The following is a 26489-nucleotide window of genomic DNA, read 5'->3' as shown; positions in this document are numbered from 1 at the left end:
TTTTATTAGTGCCTCCTTTCACTCTCATAAGTGTCTCAGTTTGGAAGGTAAATTATGTGGTCCTCTATTTTTATATTACTATATTCTGATGCTTGAATGACTAAACTTAACCATGGACATGTTTTCTTCCTTAATAGATCCTGAACACCAGAGAGCTAATGGTAACTTAAAATATTTTGAATATATAATGGCTAAAGAAAAAGATGCTAACAAATCTGCTTCAGATGACCAATCTGATCAGAAAACCACACTGAAGAAAAAAGGGGCTGCTGTGGATTACCTGCCAGAGAGACAGAAGTACGAAATGCTGTGCCGTGGGGAGGGTATCAAAATGGTAAAGTGGAAAAGCCAATTGTGTGTGTGTATGAATGTGTGTGTGTTTGTACATAGTTCTAGAGAGAATCAGAGTTCTTTTATATTTAAGCATGTGTGATAAAAATTAGAATTAACTGCTTAAAATATTAGTCTGCTAAATCACCTTATTGTGGATGTCACACTTAATATGCTCCAACTATTCATAAAATAATCTTACAATAAAACTTTGAATCATTATGCCATTTTGTAAATTTTTTGTAATATAACTCTTTGCATAGGCCAAAAGAAGCTTATTTTTATAAGATGGAGGATCAGATAATTAAGGGGAGTGATAAGGTGGTTTTTAAAAATATTTTAATGCAAAAGAGATTTCCACAGTCTTAAGCAGAAACAATATACTGTCTTAAACCATCCTATAAAACAAAGAACACATCTATACAATAATCTCTTATGGTTTTGCTCCTAGTTGACCTTGACAGGATTGCTTAGTGAAATGTATTAGTCTATTTAGGAAATACTTAAAATGCAGAAAGTGTTTCAACAGATTTTGGCTTTCACATTTATTTATTTTATTTTATTTATTTATTATTATTTTTAAAGATTTTATTTATTCATGAGAATACACAGGAGAGAGAGAGAGAGAGAGAGAGAAAGGCAGAGACATAGGCAAAGGGAGAAGCAGGCTCCATGCAGGGAGCCTGATGTAGGACTCGATCCCGGGTCTCCAGGATCATGCCCTGGGCTGAAGGCAGTGCTAAACCGCTGAGCCACCCAGGCTACCCCAGATATTTTTTTATTGCCCTTAATAACTCTTAAAGACAAGATCAAAATAGAACCATAGGTATAAAACAGAAGTCTGCTTAATTTGGCAGTTTGTAGATATGACATAACACATCAACACTGCCCAGAATCAAAGGATCATCTTTATTCTCAGAATAAATTCACCTCATTATTGTATCAGACACAATAAATAAATCTTTACTTTTTTTTTAAATTTTTTTTTTAATTTTTTTAATTTATGATAGTCATACAGAGAGAGAGAGAGAGAGGCAGAGACATAGGCAGAGGGAGAAGCAGGCTCCATGCACCGGGAGCCCGATGTGGGATTCGATCCCAGGTCTCCAGGATCACGCCCTGGGCCAAAGGCAGGCGCCAAACCGCTGCGCCACCCAGGGATCCCTAAAACTAAATTTATTTATGGTGCAAGCATATAACTGGGAGATATTTAGGAAAACCAGGTTTTCTTGGTGAGGTTTTGTTTTATTTTTCCTTTTAGAAACTTTTTTTTCTGGAGGCTTCCCAATTACTTCGTGAACTTTGGAGCAGTGCAGGTCATTCATTTCATATTTTCATAAACATTTCATTATTTTTTTCATATTTAAACACCTGAGACATGGGTTAAAAGTGAAACCCCTACCTTTTTTCTTATTTAAGGTCTAGCCTCTCTTCCAGAAAATAATCATTAATTAAACTTACAATCCTGAACATCCTAGATGATGCAAAATACTTGCAGAGTACTGTCTTTTGTATATTCTTTCATGATTATTGTTTCTTTTCTGCATAACAGCAAACATTAAAACTATTATTATTCTAATAGGTTTATCATTTTCTTAACTATGTTTAGACTCCCCGGAGACAGAAAAAACTCTTTTGTCGTTACCATGATGGAAACCGGAATCCGAAATTCATTCTGGCTCCAGCCAAACAGGAGGATGAGTGGGACAAGCCTCGTATTATTCGCTTCCATGATATTATTTCTGATGCAGAAATTGAAATTGTCAAAGATCTAGCAAAACCAAGGGTAAATAATTTTTTCTTTTTTTCTCTCCGTTTACTCTGTGTATCAGTTTTGCCTTTGCAAGATTACAAAAATGGTAATTGATATGGCAATAACCCCACAGATAGTTGTAGATATTGTTGTCACAACATAATGGGAGTCGTTTTTTGTTTTTTGTTTTTGTTTTTTTTTTTCATAATGGAGTCGTTAATAAGCTCTGTTTATACCAGTTCTTCCTCAGTTTGTTGTTAATACAAATAATACCCTGCAGCTGGGTTTTAGGCACTTAATTATGAAAGTCATAGATGAGATTTTTATTCACACTGATTTTATTCACAGATGTTTCCGCATCTTTCTAAAAACGTTTTATATGTATTTTTGAACCCTTTAGTCTCATAGCCTAATCAAAGACTAACTTTCCTATATCTTCTATATTTTTATCTGAAAAAATTCTTTTTTTTTTTAATCTGAAAGAATTCTTGAAGTATTTTTATTCCCCTTTGGGCACATTGTTACTGGAAGATATAATTGGGCACAAGCATCATGCTAATTTGAAATAAGGACATCATAGTTTTCTGACTTTAACTCACATCATTTATCTTAAGGAAAACAATTAAAAAATTTTTTAAAATTTCAGTTTAACATACAGTGTATTACTAGTTTCAGAGATAGAATTTAGTGATTTATTAAGGGAAACAATGTAAACACAAACCCATAAACTTAGTGTTTAGCATAGAAATTCTTTTAAGAGAATATGAGAAAGACTATGCTTTATACTCTTGCCTTTTTCCCCCATCACCTTGTTCTTTTTTTTTTTTTTTCCATCACCTTGTTCTTAAAACCTATTTGATCTCATTGATAGTAAAATACAAACTGCCATCACTTTCATAAAGAGATTGTTAAATAAACACCAGGCATATTTGTGCTCTTACCAGGCATATATTGCTCAAAATATTGGCAAGTTTTTTCTGTAACGGTGCAGATAATAAATATATTTTAGGTTTTGCTGACCATACCATCTATCATAAGTATTCAAGTCTGCCATCGTGTGTAAAAGCAGCTATAGGAAATACATAAATGAATGTGGCTATATTTTAATAAAACTTCCAAAAATAGGTGGCAGGCTGTATTTAGCCCATGGGCCATAGTTTGCTGATCCTTACTGTAAAGGTTTAAGTATCTGGATATCTGTACTCAAAATAAATTTAAGGTCAGAATTTTTAAGTTTTACTATTACAAATTAGTACTTCTATCTTTCTTCCTTTCTTTTTCTTTTTTACATTTTAAGTGGAAAAGACTGCTCTAATATGCATAGGTGCTGTCCAAGGGAATTCTTTTAAATATTTCAAACCGAGCACTACTTCTGTTGCATCATATTTTGTCAGTATCTTTTCAGTTTCTATTTTAGATCATTCTTTGTGGTTTGTAAACCCAGTAAACCAAAATATCTTTGTAGAATTTTTATTAAGAATTCATTTCAGTTTAGAGGTCGAGTCTTATATCTCTGGATTTGGAGGCCTCAGTCTTCAAAGGGGATGCTCAGTTGGATTATTTTAATCAAAAATTTCAATGGCAATAAAAATTTTATATTCTTTTGTTAATCTGAGGATCATTTTTTTTAGTTTAAAGTCATCTTGGTTGTCCTCCTTTCTTACTGTTTTTGTACATTTATGAGTTCTTTTTATCTGCCTTTCTGCTAAGTCCAAGATTATTTCACTGTATATGTGAAATATATGAGCAGATATGTTGAAGGAAGAAAAGATGGTCCTTGAAACAAATTTTGAACATTAATGTTTGTAAACAGTTCCATCACTAAAAACAAATTAAAATCAAAAGATTGACATGGATCATTAACTACAAATAGCCTTTTTTTTTTTTTTTTAAAGATTCTTTATTCATAAGAGACAGAGAAAGAGAGGCAAAGACACAAGGCAGAGGGAGAAGCAGGCTCCATGCTGGGAGCCTGATGTGGTACTCTATCCCGGAACTCCAGGATCACACCCTGGGCCGAAGGCAGGCACCAAACTGCTGAGCCACCCACGGATCCGACAAATAGCAATTCTTATAATGATAAATTAGACTTCAAATTTTAGAAATTTCTCTTTCCTCACAGTCCTATTCTCCAACCGCTGAAAGAAATTTAGTTTTTAATCTCTTTTATGTGTATACTCTCCATTCATGCAAAGCAAAAAAAACAAAACTTAAAAAATAACAAAAATATACAAAAAGCTAAAGAGCCAGCTGTCTTTCAAGGCTCAGCACAAGGTGACTGGAAGTCTGTGGAGTTATTTTTTTCTTTTCATCCTCCTTTGTAAAAATCCCAGAATTCTAACTGGTTGGATAAATGTGATTCTTTTTTTTTTTTTTTTTGTTTTGTAATGCAACTATTTTGATGGTTGGCTTCACAGCTGAGGCGAGCCACCATTTCAAACCCAATAACAGGAGACTTGGAGACGGTACATTACAGAATTAGCAAAAGGTAAGAGATGTGTATGTTGCATATTTTGCCCTCTAATGAGTGTTTTGTACATCCTACAGGAATATTCATTTAAGGGAAGTAGGTCATTTTCAGTCTCCAGCTCAAGTCACCGCCTATTTATATACGCATGGATAAACTGCTTTGTGTTTCACAGGTCTTTCCCTTCAACTAGAAGTTCTTTTTTTAATCTTTAATTCGTCTGTTATTTTTAGGGAATTAATATGCTTTGCATCTCTCTTCAGGTCAGGAATCAAATCTCCAGGAAATGGCTTGATACTTGTTTTCTTTTTTCCTTTTTCTTGCAAAAGGGGAAAAAAAGAAAGAAAAAGAAGCAGCTTGATTAATATGGGAGTAGTCTTTGTTTATATAGTTTTCTCACATTCACAAATCCTGCAGTGAATTCACATCATTCTTCATGGTGATTATATTGGCCTTTGTTCATTCATCTTGTGAAATACCATTGTCATTTTGGAGTAATCTGAATTCCTCCTCTTGGAGTTATTTTAAAAAACTTGCTGACTTGAAAGTTGGCAATGGAAAGAACAGAGTTATGCTTCTGATCTCAGTCTTCCAACTACTAGTACTCATGAACTTACTTGTTTTACTTTGCCAGAGAGACTTAACAGTTTTATCTCAGTGAGAGTTTTAAAAAATAAATTTAAAGAGACTATTAACTATACTTTTGTCAAAAATACTTAAAGGACCTTAAACTTCTAGGTCTGAGAAAGCTCCTGTGAAACCCAGTGCTATAAATCATTTACATACAGCTTTAAATCATTTTTTTTTTTTTTAAAAAAGTGAAAGGACAATAAATCTACAACAAAAATATGTCAACCCATTTTCTCTTGATTTGGAAGTGGCTTTTCTTATTGCCACCTGTCTAAATGTTTTTGCTGATTTGAAACCATTACCTACCATCCAGACCAATCTGAACCCTTCCAATCACCTGTGGCTTGGCAAAACCAAACAAAACCAACCAAACAAAAGCCCAAAATTGCCTGCTACGTGAGTAAGTCCTTGTCCTTTCTCTTTTTTGTAGCTGAGCCGAGCTACAGTACATGACCCTGAGACTGGAAAATTGACCACAGCACAGTACAGAGTATCTAAGAGGTAAGGGAGTAATGGAGAGAATTTTAGTCCTATTTGCACCATTTTCTTTCTTGAGAATCTAATTTTCATAAAACCCATGGTGTGGTTTCTAAGACCAAGACTTTAGGCATGACAATCATTCCTGAATTTTCATGATAGACTAAGACGACTAACCCCAGACATGGTTATGGGGCAGTTAATAGAGATTTTCTAGAAGTAGCTTACTAGATTTCAGAATGCCTGCTGAAACTCCCCAGGCCCCATGTGAAACATGAAGTTGTGTTTCCATATTGAAGTAAGAGAAGTTCCCAAAGAACCTTCATAGAAACAAGGCCTAATTTGGCTTCTATAGTAAAGCAAAGATTTAAAAATCTCAGGGTCACCAGAATATAGCTAACTGTAGGTATTGCAAAGTACATACCTTGAAGGATCCCATGACAAATCCTTAAGTCAAATGATTTCAAATTATTTGCTTTTAACAGTGTTTACAGAGAATGTACTTAAGTTATTAGCTGATAAATCACTGAAATAATTTTTAACAGTAGATTCCTGTATAACTCATGTATATAACTTAGAAGGAGCCCACAGAATAAGTGACATTATTCCAACAGGAACTCCTTTTCCATCTACTTCTTTATGTAAAGGAAGTTTCTCAGCTCTCTTAGAAATAAGAATATTGAAAATAAAATAAGCTCCTTCTGTCTCATTAGAAATATCTTAACATATTTTCACTTTTAAATTGGATAATTGTTTAATCACGTTATTTAGAATAATGTAATAATGTATACTAATAATTGTAATCTCATTCCAGAAGACATTATTTTTAACAATTATACCTTTAGGGTAATAGGAATTGATATTTTTATCAATTTATAAAATTTTGTTGTAGAGAAGTTTAATAAAAGACTTTTATGCATATAAATATATTTCTGTAGGACAGGGCTTCTCAACCTCAGCACTATTGATGTTTTGGATCAGATAGTTCTTTGTTGTTTGGGGTTGTCACAGCTTTGTATGATGTTTAGCAGCATCTCTGGCACTCACTAGATGCCAGTAACACCCTTCATCCCAGTTGTGACAATCAGAATGTCTCCAAATATTGCCAGATGTCCCCTGGTAGGCAAAATTCCCACCACCACCCCCAGATTTAACCTCTTCACCCATGTTGAAAGCCACTACTCTAGGGTAAGAATGGAATGAAGATACAGTTCAAGGGAAAAAAAAAAAAAAGAATGATATAAAATTTCCCAAGTACTAAAAAAATACTTCATTCATGTCATTGTGGTATTTAGATTCCACTGGATATGTTAAAAAAAAAAAAAGATAATTTTTTCAGTAATTACTATTTCAGTATGCCAGAATTAAATCCTTTGAAACTATTTGATGAAAAATTTTAGTTGTCAACTAAAAAAATGTGCAGAAACTAAGCACGTAGATTTTAGCAACTATTTTAGGAGTTAGAGGAACAAAAATTTTGAATATTAGTGCTATAAGTCATAGCAAAAGTACTATGAAGGCTGTACAGAATTCATTGTTTCCTTATTCTTTTTGGGCGAAGCTATATGTCCTTCTTATGGTAATAACCTTTAACATGGCCACACACATATCATGGCTTCCTAACTGTGTGCCCCATGCTACCTGCCCCCTGTCCCCAATTAGAAGATATAAAGAAAATTTAATTTCTGTCATTTGAGTTTGATTTCAGGGCGACCAAGGATTTGCAGAAATTAATTTAGATAATGTTTTGATATGTGATTTATAATGCTTCTGTGCATTGTAATTAACTCTAAATTTCAAGTTAAACTTCAGCTTACTTTCCATTCTATTACAGAATCCTATGTCTTAAAAAATTAACCTGTTATAGGTGGGGTAAAAGAAGAAAATTAACCCATTACCTAACTTTTTTTTTAAAGATTTTATTTATTTATTCATAGACACAGAGAGAGAGAGAGGCAGAGACACAGGCAGAGGGAGAAGCAGGCTCCGTGCAGGGAGCCCGATGTGGGACTCGATCCTGAGTCTCCAGGATCACACCCCAGGCTGCAGGCAGCGCCAAACTGCTATGCCACCAGGGCTGCCCCATTACCTAACTTTTTAAAGAAAATAAGCCATTATATATTTTATCAAAGATTACTACATAGTTTTAGGCATTTTTACTGTCATGAGCCTTGTATCTAAATTTTCCAGATTTGGATGCCTTTAGGAAGTGCATAAAATTTCATGAACTTAGTTCTTTGGAAGTCATTTTTGGAAATTTTTTATATATACAATGGACCTTTTGAAGAAATATCCAGCCCACAGTCATTGGACTCTTACCAATAAGGCAAAATAAATTACACTTGGAAAGGTGATCTTAAATAAAAAAAAAAAAAAAAAAAGGAAAGGTGATCTACGATCTTTTTTTTTCCCTTAAGAACCAAATATTTCTAAACATTTGAGCTTATTTTTAAAATACTCTAATTTTATACCTCTGAAAAGCAGTTTCATTGGATTTCTTTAGAAAAACACAACCATACTTTATTTTGTCTATGGCAATAGAAGACCTTAACCAGCAGCCATAGAAGCATTGGAAGACACACCAGAATAAATTTACTCGGTCTCAGCATAGTATGCAGTGTGTGTTTGTGTTCAAAACAACCTAGTAACAATGGAGTTCCACAGCACAGTGATACTCATATTTACTCTTAAGGAAAATTGTTCAGCAAGTCTTTTAAAAATAAAATGCATATGTTAAGAGAGAGGCCTTAACTGTTAAGGAATTTGCTCCATAACATATCCTAAACCTTTCGTATTTTAACAAATAAAAAGTTTTTGCTATTTTGGGAATTTATTAGCTCTATCAAGACATTTTCTACCCATTACTGGGAATTGGAATTTTGAAGATTCCTACAAGTGAAATAAATGAGTGTTTTATGTTTCCTTCACACATTATAACTCTGAAAAAGGCATCTCAAATGTAAAATAGAAAAATTAATATGTACTAATATTAGTTAATGTAGTTCCTTTTGCTGTGGGAACATCTGTATTTTGAATGGGTCAGAAGGGAATTTCAAATATCTGTATTTTGAGAAATTTCTAAGTGATTGCATCATCTTCCATGGAAGGAAAAATATGTTCCAGCATCCTAGCAAATAGAATTTTATTTGGGTAAAGTATGTGTGGAAATCTATTACTGTTTATTTATTGACTGTATTTTAACTTTTGGTAAGTCATCTCTGTCCTTCACAGTATTTAAAAAAAAAAAATTTACTACAGCTTGTTAATGGAGATGCTAATGATTTGGGCTGAGTCAGAGAAATGGAATTCTGGTTTTAGAAAGGTAAACATTGAGTTACATGCTCTAAAAAAAGACAGTTTAGTTATGTGAGCTCATAAAGTCCTGTTAAAGTAATATTAAGAGATATGCAAATAAACAATCTAGTGTGGTAGAAAAAGCTTCTTTGATTCTGGGGAGTTATTTTTGGAAGTGGTTTTCATTTTCCTACTCTGATACACATTTTCCTATAATATATTTCCTTATGCTTATTTAATTTACTCATGTAAATAAGGAGCAAATATGATATAAAAGCATATTAATATTTTACAGAACAGGGGCAAATACAAATATCTGTGAATTTCAGATATTTTTTTAAATTGAAGTCACTTTTAACAATGGCATTGCCCTCTGTTAGGTTGAACAGTGGTTCTCAGATTGAGATTAACTGAATCGGACAGATCTATAATGTCATTGTCTAATTGTCCCACTAAAAACCAGAGGACCAGGATGAATTTCCAGGCTAGATGATAACTCTTTCTTTGTTAACCATCAAGCACTTACAGAAGAAGACTTAGGGTCCAGAATTATTTTTTGCCCTTGCAAAAAAAAAAAAATCACAGTTTTTATATTAGCTAATTGTAAAATGTCAATTTTTACATGTGTTGGGTTAGAAGGAGAAGCTAGTGCAAATTTTATCATTCACATTTTCCTTCGGAGGCTTTTTGCCAAAACCTCCAAAATGATAGTGACTGTCTATTTATTTGAACATGATGTCCTTATTAATATATTAAAAATATAGTCCTGCAGTGTGAGAATGTTGCTTCTTACTCAAATAAAGCATTCCAGGAAGACCTAGGTGGCTCAGTCAATTAAGTTTTTGACTCTTGATCTCAGCTCAGGTCTTGATTTTGGGGTTGTGTGTTCCAGTCCTATGTTGGTGGGGTATGGAGCCTACTTAAAAAAAAAAAAAGAAAGCATTCCAGTAATGCTGTAAAACAAATTATATATTAAAAGAAACGGGGCAGCCTGGGTGGCTCAGCAGTTTAGCGCCTCCTTCAGCCCAGGTTGTGATCCTGGAGACTGGGATCAAGTCCCACGTTGGGCTCCTTGAGGAGAACCTGCTTCTCCCTCTTCCCTGTGTCTCAGTCTCTCTCTCTCTCTCTCTCTCTCTCTCTCTCTTTCATGAATAAAAAAATAAAATAAAATCTTAAAAAAAAAAAGAAATGTTGAAACATTACTCTGAATGTACAACTTAGATCTGGGGTTCCTATGATTAAGACCAAAAGGAATGTATTTTGTGTTATCTAATTAGTAATGAAAAATACTGTACTTTACATTCTAACTTGATTAAAAAATACTGAATACTGGGAACCTTGATTTAATTTAATGGAGGAATAAGACTTTTAAATCCTGAAGAATAGACAGTTAATATATATTACAGTATCCTTATTACCTCCACTGAATCTTTTAGCAGTGTTAAAACAATTTAAATTCAGGGCTGATTTCTTAGACTAACTGATAGGTCTGTAACAATGTTGCTGAAGACAGATTAGCAGTTGGCATCCAGATGAACAAAATATTTTATTATTTATTTATTTATTTATTTATTTATTTATTAATTATTTTTAACAAAATATTTTAAACATATAGAGTTCTCCAGCTAAAGAGAATCCTTTTATATTTTGGAGAGGTTTTCACGTGAAAGTCAAATTAAGTAAAATAACTCTACATGCATAAGTAGAATTTATTTTCCTCTCTAGTGACAGTAATAGAACCGTAATTAAGATAAGTTCTTTTTAACCTTTAATCATTAGTAACTTTAACTGCTAAGCCTCAGACCTTCCTTTGAGATCATTTATGGTATAACAAAAAGTGCAAATTAAAACTTCAAAAGATGGGGAATCCCTGGGTGGCTCAGCGGTTTGGCGCCTGCCTTCGGCCCAGGGCATGATCCTGGAGTCCCAGGATCGAATCCCACGTCAGGCTCCCTGCATGGATCCTGCTTCTCCCTCTGCCTGTGTCTCTGCCTCTTTCTCTCTCTGTCTCTCATGAATAAATAAATAAAATCTTTAATAAATAAAACTTTAAAAGAAATCTAAACAATTAACATTAAAATGTTTTTCCCTTAAGATTAGGAAAAATTTAAAAGATTGATACTGGCAAGGATTTTCTGAAAGGGCACTCATAAATGCATAGTAAAAGTATAAAATACCTTTTTGGAGAACAATTTGACATCATTCATCAAAATGTAAAGTTGTCTAGCAGTTCCACATGTAGGAGTTTAACCTACAGAGAGGTATTCCCACAGTGTGCAAAGATATAAAAAAATTTTCATTACAGTATTATTTGTAATGGAGGAAAAGTAGAAATAGCCTTATTTAACCAGTGCTTTATTGGTAGATCTTCATGGTCATTTTAGAAGTAAAGAAACTTTATTTTAAAATGAAAAGCAGGGGCACACCCAGGTTGGTGGCTCAGTTGGTTGAGCATCTGACTCTTTGTTTTGGTTCAGGTTGTGATAATCAGGGTCATGAGATCCAGCCTCACATCAGGCTCTGCCCTCAGAGCGGAGTCTGCTTGGGATTCTCTCTCTCTCTTCCATCTTCCTCTGTCTCTCTTGCTCATGCTCACATTCTCTCTCAAATAAATAAATCTTTTAAAATAAAAAAATGAAAACCAGTAGCTAAAAAACAGCATGGAATGGGAATATAAAGTGATATAGTTGTTATGGAAGAGAGTCTGGTATTTCCTCAAAAAGTTAAACACAGGATTACTATATGGGCCAGAAATTCCACTGCTAGGTATACACCCAAAAGAATCCAAAGGAGGGACTCAAGCAGGTACTTGTACACTCAAATTCATAACAGCATTACTCACAATAGCCAAAACGTGGAAGCAACCTAGGTGCGCATGAATAGATAAGCAAAATGTTGTATATCTATATAATGGAATATTATTCAGCCTAATAAAGTAATGGAATTCTGATACATGCAACAACATGGATGAACTTTGAGGATATTCTATTAAATGGAGTAAGACGAGGATAAATATTATGTGATTCTATTTATAGGAGGTAACCAGAATGAAAAATTCATGCGGACAAGAAGTGAATTAGAGGTTACTAATTCACTAAGGGGCTAAGAGAAGAGGGAAATGGCAAATTATTGTTTAGTGGGTACAGAATGCAGTTTGAGATGATGAAAAGTTCTGGAAATAGTGGTGATCATTGCACAACTTGTTGAATGTACTTAATGGCATTGAATTTTACACTTAAAAATGCTTAAAGTGGTAAATTTTATATTAATGTGTTTTTTACCACAATAGTTTTTTTTTTTTTTTTTAACTGAGGTTCTATGTGTATTGACTTGGAAAAGTGTCAGAAGTATTTTCAGGGACAAAAAAGTGAATGTGTTTATTGATGTGGAGATTGGAAGGTGGGTAGATTTCTATTTTTAAAAAAATTCTCTCTGGGGACGCCTGGGTGGCTCAGTGGTTGAGCATCTGCCTTCTGCCCAGGGCGTGATCCTGGAGTCCTGGGATCAAGTCCCACTCATATCGGGCTCCCTGCATGGAGCCTGCTTCTCTCTCTGCCTGTGTCTCTGCCTCTCTCTCTTTCTTTCTCTCTCTCTCTCCCTCTCTTTCATGAATAAATAAATAAAATCTTTTTTAAAAAATTCTCTCTGTATATTTGTTTCCATACAGGGAAATGTTGAGAGGATAAGTACCTATTTATTAGTACCGTGTATCCGTAAGGAGTGGGACTAGGAAAAGGACTTTATATACTTTTGTATCGTTTGAAACTTTTATAAATATTTTTAAAAATAGCTTTATTGGGAGATACACATACCATACAATTCATTGGTTGAAAATGTACAGTTGAGTAGTTTTTAGTATATTCAGAGTTGTGCGTCCATCACCACAATGAATTTCATTTTATTTTTTAAAAAGATTTTATTTGAGAGCATGCATGAGAGAGCACCAGTGGTGAAGAGAATCAGGCTGCCTATTGAGCAGGGAGCCTAATGTGGAGCTGAATCCCAGGACTCTGGGATCATAACCTGAGCTGAAGGTAGCTGCTTAATGGACAGAGCCACTCAGGCACCCCTCACAATGAATTTTAGAACATTTTCATTACCTGAAAGAGAAAATCTGCACTCCTTAGCAATAACCACTCAGTTCTCAATTCATCACCTCTCCCAGCCCAGCCCTGGTGGGTGATTACTAATCTACTTCCTGTCTTTATAGATTTGCCTGTTCTGGATTTATTTTTTTAAATATTTGGTTTGTTTATATGGAGAGAGAAACTACTAGCAGGAGAGGGGAAGAGGGAGAAGGATAAGTAGACTCCCTGCTGTGCACAGAGCCCGCTGAGGGGCTCCATCCCAGGACCCTGAGACCATTACTTGAGCTGAAGTCAGATGCTTAGCCAACTGAACCATCCAGGTGTCTCTGTTCTGGTTATTTCATATAAATGAAATAATACAATATGTGGTATTTTGATGTGGCTTCTTTCACTTGCCATGTTTGCAAGGTTCATTGATACTGATGTATGTATCTACACTTCATTCATTTTGGGGGCTGAACTATATTCCATTGTATGCATGTTACCTGTTTTATTTATCTATTGATAGTTGGATTGTTTCTACTTTTTGGCTATTATGAATACTGGTCTGAACATTCATGTTTAAATTTTTATGTGAACATAAGTTTACATTTCTCTTGGGTATACCTAGGAGTACTCCTACACCTAGGAGTGTAATTGCTAGGTCATAGGATAATTCTGTATTTAATCATTTGAAGAACTGCTAACCTTTTCCAAAGTGGCAGCACCATTTTATAATCCCACCAGCAGTGTATGGGTCATTCCAGTTTCTTCCCATCCTCATCAACACTTGTTATTGTCTGTCTTTTTTATGATTATAGCTATTTTTGTAATGTGCTATTGCATTGTGGTTTTGATTTGCATTTCCCAGTGGCTGATGATGTTGAGCATCTTTCCATGTGCTTATTGGCCATTTGTTTATTTTCTTTGAAGACTGTTTATTTTTAGATACTTTACCTATTTTTGACTTGATTTGTTTTTTATTTAGTGGTAATAGTTCTTTATATATTTTAGACCCAAATCTTTTTTTTTTTTTTAAAGATTTTGTTTATTTATTCATGAGAAACAGAGGGAGAGAGAGAGGTAGAGACACAGGCAGAGGCTCCCTGCAGGGAGCCCAATGTGGGACTCGATCCTGGGTCTCCAGGATCATGCCCTGGGCTGAAGGCAGTGCTAAACCACTGAGCTACCCAGGCTGCCCCTAGACACAAATCTTTATTAGATATTTGATTTGCAGAAATTTTCTTCCAGTCTCTGACTTGTCTTTTCACTTTCTTGGTAGTGTCCTTTGAAGCACAAATTTTTTTATTTTGATGATACCCAGTTTATTTTTTTTATTATTGCTTATACTTCTGATGTCAGAGCTAAACTAGTGTCTAACTTAAGGTCACAAAGATTTAGACTTACAGTTTTTTCTAAGAGTTTTACAATTTTGGCTCTTACATATAGGTCTTTAATTCCTTTTGAGTTCAATTTTTTTTATATGATATGAGGTATGGAGCCCAACTTCTTTCTTTTGCATATGCTCATTTGGGGCCCAAGACTATTTTTTGAATATAACAAACACTTATATATATGTGTGTGTGTGTATATGTGTGTGTGTGTGTATGTGTATATACACACATATATATGTCTGTAGGCCCCATATTGAACATGGACCCCACATTGGCTTGAACTCACAAGCCTAAGTTCAGGACCTGAGCTGAGATCCAGAGTTGGATGCTTACCTGAGTTGCCTGGGTGCCCCACATTTCTTGCTTTTATAATTTTAAAAGTGTGAAGTGAAAATCAAAATGATAATTTGCTAGAATACCAAAAGTGAAGGTGTTTGGTAACAGGAAACTTTAGGTTGCAGAGTAAGCATTGTCAAAGAGAAGATTAAAGATAAAGAGAGGCAGTAATTGATTGGTAGATTGAGTTAGAATGTATTTCTTCCAATTCTGAGTTTCTAATAGAACTAGGAGCTAATCTAGTGTGTCAGTGTACCTGTCTTTCTGACTGGCAACAATTTGAGTTATAAAGGGTAGATTCAACAGCATAGAGAAAAGATCCAGTCTCTATAAGGCTGAAGGACAGTGCTTCTATCAAAGTATATGAGAAAAAGTAAGAGTAGATTCTTGTGGTAGCAGGGAAGGAAGTTGAAGGTAACAAGTAGGAAACAAGGTTCTCTGTGGGTGATGGGTTCCAGGATGGATAGGAACAATTCTCAAGATGTATCTAGTTTGAAATTTTTTCTAGAAGATATTTATTTTTTTAAAGGATTTTATTTAGTTATTTGAGAGAGAGCTAAAAGAGGGAGCATGAGTCGGGGGAGGGTAAAGGGAGAGGGAGAAACAGGCTGTCTGCTGAGCCAGGAGCCCTACATGGGGCTCAATCCCAGGACTCTGGGATCATGACCTGAGTTGAAAGCAGACACTTAACCTACTGAGCCATCCAGGTGCCCAGATATATTTATTTTGAGAGAGAGAGAGGGAGAGTGCATGCACACGCATGCATGAGAGGTGGGGAGGGGCAGGGCAAGAGGGATAGAGAATCTCAAGTATACTATGCACTGAGCACAGAGCCTGACTTAGGGCTTGATCTCACAACCCTGAGATCATGACCTGAGCCAAAACCAAGGGCCAAATGCTTAACCAACTGTGCCACCCAGGTGCCCCTAAAATTTTAATAGAACACTTGCCAATCTTGTGTTGCAGTTATCTGTAAAAATCAAGTCAGTAGTTTGTGGCTTATAAAGTTCAAAATCTGTCAAATTGTTGCCAGCTAGAAAGATAGGTACATAGACTAGTTTAGTGCCTAGTTCTACTAGGAACTCCGTCAGAATTGGGAGAAATAAATTCTTAGTGTATTTATCTGCTGCAGCCTTCATAATAATAAATTTCTTGGATCCTTCCTATTTCTGCCGCACTGAGGAATTCTACTCAGCCAGTCCATATAAATTTGCAAGGGATCACCAGACAAGTAATTATGGTAAAATAGAATAAATCTTGGATTATCTAAGAAATTTCTGATTAATTCATTTCTTCATTCAGCAAATATTTATTGAACATCTACCATGTGCCAGGCACTCTAATAGGTTCTGTAGATATAGTGGTGAGCAAAACCAAGTAGAACTTATACGTATTTGGGATTAGTAGTTGGATGAAGACATTTTACCTTAACCAAGCAACGAATTAATATACAGTTACTGTGATAAATGCTACAAAGTACTATATAGTACTATATGTATATAGTACTATAAAAGATCTATAGTACTATAAAACATTACCGGAAAAAACAAAAAACCCAAAAAACCCATAAACATTACCGGCAGCTGCCCTTTGCATTTCCAAGGGGATGGAGGTAGCCTCTATCTGAGGTGCTTCAGTTGCAAATGGTTGCCAGCTCCAAGATTAATGGTTCTGGGGGTACAGCTGCCACCATCCTCCATCCTCTGGACCAAGGGTGATTCCCATAGTAGCATCCAGCAGGTGCCCACCAAAGTCCTTGTGGTCTTTTATATATCAGAAGTACTACAAAAGCTTGACTGCTTTTGTGAAGAGCATTTTATTTCTTAGAGAAAATGTTAAGAGTTACCTCAGAAAAATACTTCTTCCCTCTTAGAAGAGTGCTAGCAGGACCTCAGTCTTTTGAGGTAACAGACTGAAGAGGATTCCCATCAGGGTGGGTTATCTTGACCTCTGCAGCATCTGGGAATGGGGTGGATGATGTGCACTAGATGATGCATGCTGTGGTAGATCATGTGCGCTGGCAGAGATCTCTGGATGGAAAGACCATGGTACTGTTACAAGTGGAAGGCAGCATTTCACAGCTGGGAGAATGAGAGCAGCATTCACTGAAGAAGTCATTCAAGCAGCTAGGAAATGGAGAGAAGCTGGAAAGAGATGTCTATCTGTTCTTCAAGGAGGGTAGAGGCACAGAAACTATGACATGTGCATTCTAAAGAGGAAGATGTTTTGAGCTTGTGTGGATAGTTAACATGGATGCCAAGGTTGGGCATAAAGTGGAGAGAGTTATTGAAAGACTGCAAGCAGCATTGAATGCTCAGCCAACAGCATCAGTCTAGAGGCTGGTGTTGCTGAGGAAGTGGACACATGTATAGTTGTGGTGGTGAGACATTACTAGGTGGAATTAGGGGATGATGAAAAGCCTATAGCCTAATCAAATCATTCAGCAAACTACTGATCCTCTTCAACCTGGAAAAGGATTTCTAAGGAAGACAAATTGTCTCATAGTTTGTTCCTGTAGTCTAGTTTATTTTAATGGTAAGAGTAGCTTACTTTAAAAAAAATACACACATGTAGGCGCTCAAATTACCTTCTACAGGTACGTGAGTGATAATCTCCCTTCATGAAATTAAGACTTATTTTAAAATCTATTTATCTAAAAGTTGTTTGAAACTACAATACTAATCCCTACTGAGGGCGAAGTATAGTCGATAGAAAACTATAACAGATCAAGTGTGTCATGTATCAGGTCATATACCAAAATGGAAAGCTAGTTTTAAGCAATATTTCAGAAGCCTTGCTATTTTAAAAACTGAAAGTGTTTCAAAGTATTATTCTTAATAATAAATAATTGTCCTTGTTTGTGAGAGAATAAAATTTAGAAGATTGCAATGACTGTGTTTCACAATATTTACCCACCTGCATACAAAAGACAAAGATAGTTGCCTGTGTTCTAAAGGAGGGCAAAATTAGAAAACTCATTTTAGTCTTGAACCAGAGAATGTTTGTTAAGAGACTTGCTAATCATTTTGGTATCCACAGCAAAATATCGCCTTACCGATGAAAAAGGTGCATTAATGTAACAGTTAAAAAAGAGATGTGGTTCTTAATGTTTTTAAAAAATCCTGTCAATTGTAATCATTATAGATTTTATAGCTGCCTTTCTTACAACTTCTTTTTTTTGTTTGTTTTTTGTTTGTTTTTTTTTTGTTTTGTTTTTTTTTCTTACAACTTCTTAACACAGTTTGAGAAAGTATGTTATTGTTACTTACTATTTTTAAAATAATTTTACTGAAGTCAGTCCATCAGAACAAGAAGAATCCTATATATTTTCTTTTGAAATGGGTGTGAGAAATATAAATTTTATAACAGTATTATTTATCTTGGTTCAGTTCTAATAGCATGTCATGTCAATTTAATGTTGTGATTAGTAAAAACTTCTTCACTCTCCTCCTTCCTTTTCCTCTTATTAAAATAAAAATTATAAGTTTTGACAGGGAGGAGTCAAGGAAGGCTTCTCTGAAGAAGAGATGACTAAGTTGATAATCCAAAGCCTGATCTTTGCAAAGTGAAAAGGGACTATTCTAGGCAGAAAGAAGAAAGAGCACATGCACTGGCCTTGGGGCTAGAAGGAATATGTTAAAGAAATCAAGGTGGGGCACCTGGAGAGAGACTATAGTGGGAGAGGCTGTAAGGGAGACCAAGACCAAGCCAACCAGAGAGACTGAAGGAATGCTGGAGAATGAATGAGGAGGAGTTTCCAGAAGGATGAACATTCAGTTGTTACTAAAAGAGCAAATACAATGAGAATTGGAAAAATCTTGGTAGATTTAGTATCACATTAGTTGGGGTGATATTACCAAGAGCAGTTTTGATAGAGTGGTAAGGGACTGAAGCTACACTGGAATGAATTAAGAAATGAGTTGGGGCTCTTGGCTGGCTCAGTTGGTAGAACATGTGACTCTTGATCTTGGGGTTGTAATTTTGAGCTCCACAATGGGTGTAGAGATTACTTTAAAATATTAAAAAAGAAATGAAGAGTCTGTGGGAAAAGTTGGCTTACAGAGGGAAGAGAAAGAGATTGGTAGCTGGAAGAAGATAGAGCCTTGAAGGAAAAACATCTTTTTTTAAAGATTTTATTTGTTAGCACAAGTTGAGGGAGGAAAAGAGAGACAAACAGACACCCTGCTGAGCAGGGAGCCCCATGTGGGACTCCATCCCAGGACCCTGAGATCATGATCTGAGCTGAAGACAGATGCTTAATTGACTGAGCCACCCAGGCACCCCTGAAGGAAAGAATTTTTATATATTTAAGGGAGAGACTTGAGCTCAGTTTAAAGCTGTGAGAGGAATTGAGAAGGAAAGTTGATTAAGAGAGAAAGGGCCAATCAATGATTTATGCTTCCTAAAATGTCAGAAAATAATAGAATCTAAGGCAGAGGATTAGCTTTAGATTATGGAGAGAAATCTCTTTGGAACTGGAATGAAGGAACTAGATGAACTAAAAGGAACAGATAGATGCAAACGTAGGTAGATTGTACAGTTTCTATTTTCTGTCAAGTAGGGGTATGTACTGAGAGAAGGGGGAAGCTGAGGTGAGTTGGAGTTCAGAGTAGAAGAAGGAGTAGGAGTCTGGGCCCATTTGAAGTTGGTATTCATGAATTATCAGTGGAATACATTTGCCCTATTTCAGGACTTTGTCAGTAGGGTTTGGTGACACAGGTATAAGCTTAGAGAAAAGAAATCATTCCTGAGGATAGTATTTTTGCCAGGCAGTTTAATTTAGGCACTTAGCAAGAATGTTGTTGAAATGATAGATGTGGAATCAGAGGTTGATGAGAGAAGTGAAGAAAGAATGAGGCTGATAGACCAGGAAGAAGCATATGCAAAGGAGATAGTTTAATTTGGGGTGCTTTTTTTATTTAGCTGTGTATGGTTCCCATACCATAAAATTCCCTCCTTTAAAGTGTATAACTCAGTGGTTATTTTAGTCTTTTTAGTTACGCAATCTTTACCATTATCTAATTTCCAAACATTCCCATTACCCCAAAAAGAAAGCCTGTACTTACTAGCAGTAACTCCTCATTTCCTCCTTCCTCTGGCAACCCCTGATCTACTTTCTATATCTGTTGATTTGCCTATTCCAGACATTTCCCATAAATGGAATCCTAATATGTGGCCTTTTGTATGTTGCTTACTTAACATAATGTTTTCAAGGTTCATCCATATGGTGGCATGTATCAGTACCCGCTTCCTTTTCATGGCATAATAATCCATCATATGGATGATATATCACATTTTATGTATCTCTTCATCAGTTGATGAATATTTGGATTATCTCCACTTTTTGGCCATTACTAATGCTGCTATGAACATTCATGTACAAGTTTTTGTATGAACATATGTTTTAATTTTTCTGTATGTACCTGGAATTGGAATTGCTGAGTCATATGTAACTGTACATTTTACAATTTGAGGAAGTGCCATACTGTTTTCCAAAGCAGCTACACCATTTTTACATTCCTACCAGCAATGTATGAGGGTTCTGCTTTCTTCACATTCTCACCAGCACCTGTAATTGTCCATCTTTTGTTTTATTTGGGGGCTTGAACTCAAGATCCTGATATCAGGACCTGGGCTAAGAATCAAATACTTAACTGAGCTAACCAGGGGCCCCTGTCCACCTGTTTTTTTTTTCCACCTGTTTTTATTATAGTCTTCCTACTGGGTGTATTTTGGTACCTTTTAAAAATGTATTTTTATTTATGCAAATAACATGAATTTTTTCTTTTTTTAAAGATTATTTTAGAAAGAGTGTGTGAGTAGGGGGAGGGGCAGAGAAAGAGAGAGAAAGAGAATCTCAAGCAGGCTCCCCACTGAGCATGGAGCCCAATGAGGGGCTCAGTCTCATGACCCTGAGATCATGACCTGAGCCAAAATCAAGAGTTGGACACTTAAAAAAAAAAAGAGTTGGACACTTAACTGAGCCACCCAGGTGCCCCTACATGAATTTTTTTCTTATATTTACACTGTAGAAGTCAGACTAAAAACCCTATGATCTCCACCCCAGTCAGTTCCTATACCTTACCTAAAAAGAAAAATTGTTTTCAATTTGGTATGTATTTTTACAGAATTTTAAAAAATTCTCAATGTAATAGCTCTCTGTAACCTTCTTAAATTAATCCAGCTGTTTTCAAAGAAACTGTAATAAATGAGTCAGTTTTTTCTAACCTTTAAAATGTAGCATCTTTAAAAAGTTATAGCATTTATCAATAAAAATCCTATCAAGCAAGCCAACTAAATGCCTATAGGTGAAGGCTTACTGTCTCTCATATTATGGCTTTTGAAATGATGGCTTTTAATCTTTATGTAGTGAAACATTATCAGTAAAACTAATATTCTTGTTCTTAGTGCTTGGCTCTCTGGCTATGAAAACCCTGTGGTGTCTCGAATTAATATGAGAATACAAGATTTAACAGGACTGGATGTTTCCACAGCAGAGGAATTACAGGTAGGTATTGACATTATCCTTAAATTATATGCTATCACATTATTTCTTTATACTTTTTCAAAACATGCTTCAGATGAGAGTTCTTAACATTGTACAGGCACTGTAAGGTATTGCAGGAGAGTTTGGGACCCCAAAAGTGAATATGCAAGCTGAAATCATGCAAACTGATCTTAATAATCACTGGGAAAAATTAAGATTTGTCTGTGATCTCTGAAATTCTTTTACAAAATGTTAAAAACTTACTGTTAAGTATAAATTTATAGGGAAATGAACAATATGGAACATTAATATTTATTAAGTACACTATAATTTTTTGTCATTCTTAACTATAATTCTGTTAGGTAATCGGGGCAGTTCTTATTTTTTAATGTTTTTTTCTCTCTGTTCTATTGAGTTATAATTCACATACCATAAGATTTACCTTGGTTTTATTATATGCACATGGTTATGGAGCCATCACCACGATCTAATTGCAAGAATATTTCATCACTTCAGAAACTTTAAGCAGTCACTCTCCATTCCCTCTCCCTAATGCTCTGGGCAATTTCTCATCTCCTTTCTATTTATGAATTTGCCTTTTCTAGATATTTCATATCAATCGAATAATATGTGGCCTATTATGTCTGATTTCTTTTTATTATGTCTGATTTTTATCACTTAATGTAATGTTTTCAATATATCAGTATATTTTATTCTTTTTCATGCTGAATAATATTCCATTTTTTGGATGTACTACACTTCATGTCAGGTGAAGGATATTTGGGTTGTTTGCACTTTTTGACTATAATGACTAATGCTGCTGTGAACATTTGTGTACAAGTTTTTGTACAAACATTTAAAATCCATGGGTATATATCTACATATAGAATTGATGAGTCATGTAATAACTTCAGTTCAACATATGAGGAATCGCTAAACTATTTTCCAAAATGACTGCACAATTTTCTAATTCCATTGGCAGTATGAGGATTACAATTTCTTCACATTCTTGTCAACACTTGTTCTTGTCTGTTTTTTTTCTCATTACAGTTTTCATTTCTATTTCCCTGATGGCTAATGATGTTGAGCATCTTTATTTTTTTGAGAAAATTTTTGTTTACATTCTTTGACTATTTCTTCATTGAGTTTTTGGGTTTTTGTTGAATTGTAAGTGTTCTTTTTACATTCTGGATACAGGACCATTATCAGATATGTGGTTTGCAAATATTTTCTCCCATTCTGTAGGTCATCTTTCATTTTCTTGATGATAACCTTTGGCACAGAATTTTTAATTTTGATGAAGTCTGATAGGTCTTTTTTGTTTTTTTGTTTTTGGAGTTTTTTTTAGTTGCTTGTACTTTTTTACTAAATTCCATAATAGTTAACATACAGTTTTATATTAGTCTCAGAAAGTGCAATATAGTGATTCAGCAATTTTGTGCATTACAGTGCTCATCATAAGTGTACTCTTAATCCCTATCATGTATTTCACCCATTCTACTCTATTTCCCTCCTGTCTAGTAACCATCAGAATGCTCTCTATAGTTGAGTCTGTTTTTTTGGTTTGTCTCTTTTTTTCTTTGTACATTTGTTTTGTTTCTTAAACTCCACATATGAAGGACACCTGGAGATGACTCAGTGGTTGAGCATCTGCCTTTGGCTCAGGGCATGATCCCAGATGGAGTCCCACATCGGGCTCCCCACAGGGAACCTGCTTTCCCTCTGCCTATGTCTCTACCTCTGTGTGTCTCTCATGAATGAATAAATAAAATCTTTAAAAAACTCCACATGAATGAAATCATATGGTATTTATATTTCTCTAACTTATTTCACTGAGCATTATACTATCTGGATCTATCCATGTTTTTGCAGATGGCTAGATTTCATTTTTTTTGTGGCCGAGTAATATTCCATTGTGTTTATATATGATAATTTTATCCATTCACCGGTCAATGAACACTTGAGTTGCTTCTAAAATTTGGCTGTTGTAAATAATGCTGCAATAAATATAAGGGTGCATATATCTATTTGAATTAGTGTTTTTCTGTTCTGGAATTACTGGATCATATGGTAATTCTATTTCTAATTTTTTGAGGAACTTCCATACTGTTTTCCACAGTGGCTGTGTCAGTTTGCATTCCCACCAACAGTGCACAAGGGTCTCTTTTTCTCCACAACCTCACCAACACCTGTTGTTTCTTGCATTTTTTTATTTTAGCCATTCTGACTGGTGTGAGTGAGCTGATGTCTCATTGTGGTTTTGATTTACATTTCCCTGATGATGAGTGATGTTGAAATGTTGAACATATTTTCATGTGTCTGTTGACCATCTGTATGTCATCTTTGGAGAAATGTCTGTTTATGTCTTATGCCTATTTTTTAATTGAATTATTTATATTTTGAGTGTTGAGTTGTGTAAGTTGATATAGCCAATGTTAGAGAAATTACTGTACTGCCTGTGCTCTTTGCTAGGATTTTTATGGTTTCAGGTATCACATTGGGTCTTTAATCCATTTCAAGTTTATGTTTATGTATGGTATAAGCAAGTGGTTCAGTTTCATGCTTTTGCATGTTGCTGTCCAATTTTCCCAACACTATTTGTTAAAGAGACTCTTTCCCATCGCATATTCTTCCTTTGTCAAAGGTTATCAATCATATAATCATGGGTTTATTTATGGGTTTTCTGTCCTGTTCCATTGATCTATGTGTCTGTTTTTGTGCCAATACCATACTGTTTCAATTACTACAGCTTTGTAGTGTATTTTCATATCTGGGATTGTGATACCTACAGTTCTTTTTCAAGACTGCTTTGGCTATTGGACATCTCTTGTGGTTCTATACAAATTTTCATATTCTTTGTTCTGGTTCTATAAAAAATGCTGTTATTTTGATAGGGAGCAAATTAAATCTATAGATTGCTTTGGGCAGCATGGACATTTTAACAGTATTTGTTCTTCCAATACATGGCCATGAAATATCTTTCCATTTCAGTTTCTGTTAGATCCATCTGGTCCAGTGTGTCATCCAAAACTACTCTCTTCTTGCTGATTTTTTGTTTGATCAATCCATTTTTGTAACACTCGATCCATTATGAGTATTAAAGTCTCTGACTATTATTATCAATTATTTCCTTATGTTGTTATTACCTGCTTTATGTATTTGGTGATCCCATGTTGGGTGCATAAATATTTACAATTGTTATATCTTACTGTTGGATTGTCCACTTTATGATTATATAGTGTCCTTCTTTGTCTCTTGTTATAATCTTGGTTTTAAAATGCGTTTTGTCCAATATAAGTATTGCTATTTGGGGATCCCTGGGTGGCGCAGCGGTTTGGCGCCTGCCTTTGGCCCAGGGCGCGATCCTGGAGACCCGGGATCGAATCCCACGTCGGGCTCCCGGTGCATGGAGCCTGCTTCTCCCTCTGCCTGTGTCTCTGCCTCTCTCTCTCTCTGTGACTATCATGAATAAATAAATAAAATCTTTAAAAAAAAAAAAAATAAGTATTGCTATTTGGCTTTCTTTTCACTTCCACTTGCATGATTAATGCTTTTTCCTTCCCTTCACTTTCATTTTTTTAAAAAGATTTTTTATTTATTCATGAGAGACACAGCGAGAGAGAGGCAGAGACACAGGCAGAGGGAGAAGCAGGCTCCATGCAGGGAGCCCAATGTGGGACTTGATCCCAGGACTCCAGGATCATGCCCTGGGCTGAAGGCAGTTGCTAAACCACTGAGCCACCCAGGGATCCCCGTGGGGTTTCCTTTTTATGTAATTCTTTTCTTTTACTGCTTTTTAAATTGTGTCTTTATCACTGCTTTCTGCCCTTTTTCATTACTCTATGTCTTGGTTTGGACCTCCCTGTTGATTTAGTTGGGGGCTATCTCTACCTCCTAGAGGTAGATTTCTGTTTCTTTCCCCAGATTTAGAAACTTTTCAGCTATTATTTCTTCAAATTTTCTGCTTCCTTTTCTTTTTCCCTTCTAGAAACTATATAATCCAAATGTTACCATGTTTGATGGTGTCACTGAGTTCCCTTAGTCTATTTTCATTAATTTTTTTCTTTTTCCTGTACAGCTTGATTGCTTTCCGTTACTCTGTCCTCCAGGTGGCTGGTCTGTTCTTCTACCTCCTGTGTTCTATTTATTCCCTTTAGTGTATTTTTAACTTCAGTTAGTGAATTGTCCAATCTCTGGTTCTTTTTTGTTTTGTTTTAAGATTTTATTTATTTATTCATGAAAGACACATATGGGAGCAGGGGAGCAGACACACAGGCAGAGGGAAAAGCAGGCTCCACGCAGGAAGCCTGACCTGGGACTCGATCACAGGACTCCAGGATCATGCCCTGGGCTGAAGGTGGCACTAAACTGCTGAGCCACCTGGGCTCCCCGTCTTTTTTGTTTTCTATCTCATTGTTGAGGGTATCATTGAGGTCCTTCATTTTGTTCTCAAGTCCCATGAGTAGCTTTATGACTATTACTTTAAATTCTCAATCAGGTATATTACTTACCTCAGTTTCACTTAGGTCTCTTGTGATTTTTTTGTCCTGTTTTTTCATTTTGGGACATACTCCTCTGTCCCCTTATTTTGTCTAACTCTGTTTCTGTCAGGTAAGTCAGCTATGTCTCCTATTCTTGAAAGCAGTGGCTTTATGAAGAAGAGGTCCTGTGGGGCCCTGCAGCACAATGTCCCCTGTTCACCAAAACCCAGTGTTCAGGGGTTTCTCCTATATGTGTTGCATGTACCCTACTGTTGTGGCTGAGCCACTTTTGCCTTTAGTCCAGTCATCTGCAATGGCTCTCTTTCCCTATTGTGGGCAGGTTTAGGTCCTTGTGTTGTTAGTGAGTCAGTCTGGAACCACCTTGGGCTTAAGCTGAGTCAGATCAGATATTTGCCAAAGATGTAGTGAACCAAACTGCAGGGTGTTTTCCCTGTGTTGTGCCCTGAGAAGTTTTTGTTGGTGGGCGGGAGCTACAGGCAGACCAATGTCTGCCCCCAGCCCACTGCTGGACTGCAGTTTAACTAGTGTATTTATCTTCACCTCTCCCCAGGGCGGAAGTCATTTTGGAGTGGTAGAGGCCTGTGTCAGGGCTACTTGCACACTGCTAGGCTTGTGGCATTAATTAGCCAGGTGGACTCTAAGAGTGTTTTGGAGAGGGCTGGAGATCATGGTGCTAGCAGGATCTGCACTGGTTTGCTGCAGGAGGGAGCCTACAGCCCCTGGGAAAACTCCTGCCCAGGTTGGAATGGAAT

General features: G+C 35.7%; 1 protein-coding gene and 1 pseudogene across 4 annotated transcripts in view; both read left to right on the top strand.

Annotated features, from left to right (window-relative positions):
- P4HA1 (prolyl 4-hydroxylase subunit alpha 1) overlaps positions 1 to 26489 on the top strand; it is a 76610-nt gene that overhangs the window by 37278 nt on the left and 12843 nt on the right. For 3 of the 4 annotated variants that reach the window (XM_072823542.1, XM_072823543.1, XM_072823545.1), the window contains 4 exons: positions 138 to 334; positions 1940 to 2116; positions 5611 to 5681; positions 21157 to 21260. In XM_072823542.1, coding sequence (XP_072679643.1) covers positions 138 to 334; positions 1940 to 2116; positions 5611 to 5681; positions 21157 to 21260 — 549 coding nt within the window. Of the gene's footprint in view, positions 1 to 137; positions 335 to 1939; positions 2117 to 4500; positions 4572 to 5610; positions 5682 to 21156; positions 21261 to 26489 lie in introns of all 4 variants that reach the window. The other variant, XM_072823544.1, reaches the window with a different exon arrangement.
- Positions 14507 to 17277, top strand: LOC140631657 (enolase-phosphatase E1 pseudogene; annotated as a pseudogene).

The sequence above is a fragment of the Canis lupus genome, chromosome 4, assembly GCF_048164855.1.
Source record: "Canis lupus baileyi chromosome 4, mCanLup2.hap1, whole genome shotgun sequence".
NCBI lineage: Eukaryota > Metazoa > Chordata > Mammalia > Carnivora > Canidae > Canis > Canis lupus.
This window is presented reverse-complemented; position numbering and strand designations above follow the sequence as displayed.